The sequence below is a fragment of the Cryptomeria japonica genome, unplaced genomic scaffold (genome assembly GCF_030272615.1).
Source record: "Cryptomeria japonica unplaced genomic scaffold, Sugi_1.0 HiC_scaffold_171, whole genome shotgun sequence".
In the NCBI taxonomy this organism is placed as follows: domain Eukaryota; kingdom Viridiplantae; phylum Streptophyta; class Pinopsida; order Cupressales; family Cupressaceae; genus Cryptomeria; species Cryptomeria japonica.
The window spans coordinates 306,641-309,802 of NW_026728993.1; the positions used below are offsets into that span (position 1 = coordinate 306,641).

A 3,162-nucleotide genomic window follows, 5' to 3' on the forward strand; every position below is an offset into this window, starting at 1 on the left:
TCACTTGAATTTGCTAGAGTGTAATTGAGATCTTGAATTCATTCGGTGATTGCTTATATTTGAAATGAGAGGTGTAGTCCTCCTTTTATATTTGTTGATGGAAAAACAAATTGAATTTCCAACATAAGCTGACACAGGATCTAGGTCCCCACCCAAATTAGGTGACCATTATGAGGCCCCAAGATGGGCCCTTTTTGAGAGGACCATAGCGTTGGGCATCATGGTGCTATAGATCAAGGCTCTAGGATCTTAGGGAGTTAGAAAAGATAGTAAATAAATGTGTTTGATACTTGGTCTGAGTTGAATTAGTTCTTTAATTAGGCCTTAGAGGACAAATGCCAAAGTGGGGCCTAAATGAGGACAAAATTGTAGGTGAGTACAATTTAGGACACTACAACAATAAACACCAAAATATACTCACAATTAATGCATAAATAACCCAACTCAATCAAAAATAGAAATAAGAAACATAGTGTAATATAAAGTGTGACAAGAATACACACTTTAATGAAGCAACAAAAATCACCAGCATTCCAAAAAGTGTTCCTTGTCTCCTCAATCGACTAGGCGATGAAACAAAGAAATTATTTCTATGTTGGGTTGACCACACAAGAAGTTTGATTCATTTTAGAAAAACTTGATACGAAGTTTTCTCGGCTTCATAGCTTATACTACGTTACTTATATATACACATTCTATTACTACTAAGTCCATAAAAGATTAAATTGTTTGTTTTTTCCTATGTCCAACAAACTACAATGTAATTGTTAGTATAAAACTTAGGCGATTAGCCAAATATCTAAAATTATCTTTTTCATAACATAAGATAAATTTAGGCAACAAGGAGATCTTTGGCCCTCTCCTCCACAATCCTTATCATTGATTCTTCTTCTTAAATTGATCTTTTCATTAACCAACAAAATAGATTAGTTCCCTTGCAATTTGATAATGCAACCTGTATTTTTTATCCTTTTAAATGTATTAAATATTTTCTCTTTTTATGGTAATTAGTGAAAAGAAGGCTAATTGGAAAACAATGGAAATGGACATAAGAGAGAACATAGAAACTCAAAGTAGAGATAGCATGTGGATAGCCGTTGGGACCAAATATGTCTACACTAGGTGGGCTTTGTATAGATTTAGCGTGCAAAGCCAAAATACATCAAGATCGAGATTAGCCCCTAGACCATTTCCATGGCCTATTATTGGTAATCTGAAAAGACTACCCCATCGTGATCTTCATGAACTTGGTAAGAAATATGGGCCCATTATGATGTTGAAATTGGGTTTTGTTCCCCCTGTTGTGGTTTCTTTCTTCTACTATGGCCAAGGAGTTCTTGAAAACCCACGATAAGTTTATTGCCAACCGACCTCTTACTGCTGTAGGAAAATATATTGGCTATAATTTCAAAGATCTAATATTGTCTCTTTACGGGCCTTATTGGAGACACATGAGGAAGCTATGTGTGGTAGAATTGTTGAATACCAAAAGGATCGATTCCTTCAGATGTACACAAGAGGAAGAAATGCTTTTGGCTATTCATTCAGTGTGGGAGATGTCTAGGCAGGGTGAGAAACTTGTTAATCTCACCAACTTGTTTTCATCGTTTATGCAGGCAGTCATGTGGCGAGTCCTTTTCGACACTAAAATTTTTTCTCATAGTCACGCTAAAGTGGGTGGTAATGGGTAAGAAATAAAGAAGCTTTCCTTAGAGGTTGTAGGTAAAGTAGGAGCTGTCAATATTGGGGACTTCATTCCTTACATAGACTAGATGGGTTTGCAAGGCGTGTAGCGGCAGCTGAAAAGGTACACAATTTGATCGCGCAAGTGATTAAAAAGATAATAGAGGCAAGGAGCAGAATATTGCTACTAAAGGCCTCATTGACGTGCTCTTAGAAATAGAAAGCCTTGATGGAAGGGCAATCACACAGGAAAATATTGAGGCCATTGTTTTTGTACGTATCTATTTTTTTTTTTAATTCATAATACAATCCCTAATATAACTTTTTCCAAGTTTGTTGGTCTAACAAGGCTATACAAATTTTACATGATATATTCTTGGCTGGAGTTGAAACGACGTCTGCTACAATAGAATGGGCAATGAGTGAGATTCTTAGAAACCCTGGTGTGGCTAAGAAAATGCAAGAGGAAATAGAGTCGGTGGTCGGCAGAGAAAGGACAGTATGTGAGCGTGATATAGGAAGCTTAGAGTACATGCAGTGTGTGGTGAAGGAGACGCTGAGGTTATATCCTGTGTTACCCTTGATTTTTCCGCACGAATCCACAAAAGACTGTACAGTTGGGGGATACTTCATTTGGGCTATTGGAAGAGACCCATCGTTGTGGGAAGATCCTCGGAATTCAAGCCAGAGAGATTTATGGACAAAAATGAATTTGTGAACAAACCTTCATAAAAAAATGACATTTAATTTGAAAATAATAAATATTTTATTATTTAAATAATATTTAAATATTAAAACTGTTATGAAGAATAAATTACATTTCTATAATATTGAGAGCTTCTTTTAAAAATTCTTCTCGTTTGATTTAATTTCATTTAAAATAAATTCATTACATTATATCATTTTTATTATTTATAGTCTAAAATTGTTTATCAATAAAAGTATTATCTTTATAATTATTGATAGACTTTTTTTATTTTTTTATAGTTTTTAAATGACATGCAATTTTAAGTACAAGAAATGTCATTCTTATTGCATGACTTAATTCTAATACAACTAAATAATGGATACTAAAAATCCTCTATTCGGGCTATTAGAAGAGACCCATCCATCTAGGAAGATCACCTAGAATTCAATCTGGAGATATTTTATGAGCAAAAATGTTGATATTGTGAGAGATAAAGAGTTGCTTGATAAAGAGAGGGTGCCCAGGTGTAGCCATGGTTGATGTAACATTAACCATATTTTGGCTTAACTCATTCATTTCTTTGAGTGGAGCATGGATGGGGATTCGTATATGATGGAACTCTTTGAAGCCACCACATCAATGAGGTTTAGACTTCTCCATCCTGAATTATGGCTATCTACCAACCCTTAAATTTAATTAGAGTGCTCTAGAATACTTCATAATACTTATACTACTCATATAAGGTCTTTGTACCCTTATATAAGCTATTTGTACCTTCTAGTCATGCTCTT

At 34.6% G+C, this 3,162-nt stretch overlaps 1 protein-coding gene across 1 annotated transcript; it reads left to right on the top strand.

Annotated features, from left to right (window-relative positions):
• The first annotated feature begins 1,322 nt into the window (after positions 1 to 1,322).
• On the top strand, positions 1,323 to 2,401 carry LOC131867424 (cytochrome P450 750A1-like). The gene is made up of 3 exons (XM_059215516.1): positions 1,323 to 1,687; positions 1,768 to 1,828; positions 2,033 to 2,401. Exons 1-3 carry the CDS (start codon positions 1,323 to 1,325, stop codon positions 2,399 to 2,401), a joined length of 795 nt encoding a protein of 264 aa, XP_059071499.1.
• The last annotated feature ends 761 nt before the right edge of the window (positions 2,402 to 3,162 follow it).

Bases quoted from the DNA above. Each gene is read 5' to 3' on its own strand.
- LOC131867424 (XM_059215516.1), top strand. From the start codon at position 1,323: ATGGCCAAGGAGTTCTTGAAAACCCACGATAAGTTTATTGCCAACCGA. The intron at 1,688-1,767 runs GTAAGAAATAAA...TTCCTTACATAG, and splicing joins GCTAAAGTGGGTGGTAATGG to ACTAGATGGGTTTGCAAGGC. The intron at 1,829-2,032 runs GTGATTAAAAAG...TGGTCTAACAAG, and splicing joins TACACAATTTGATCGCGCAA to GCTATACAAATTTTACATGA.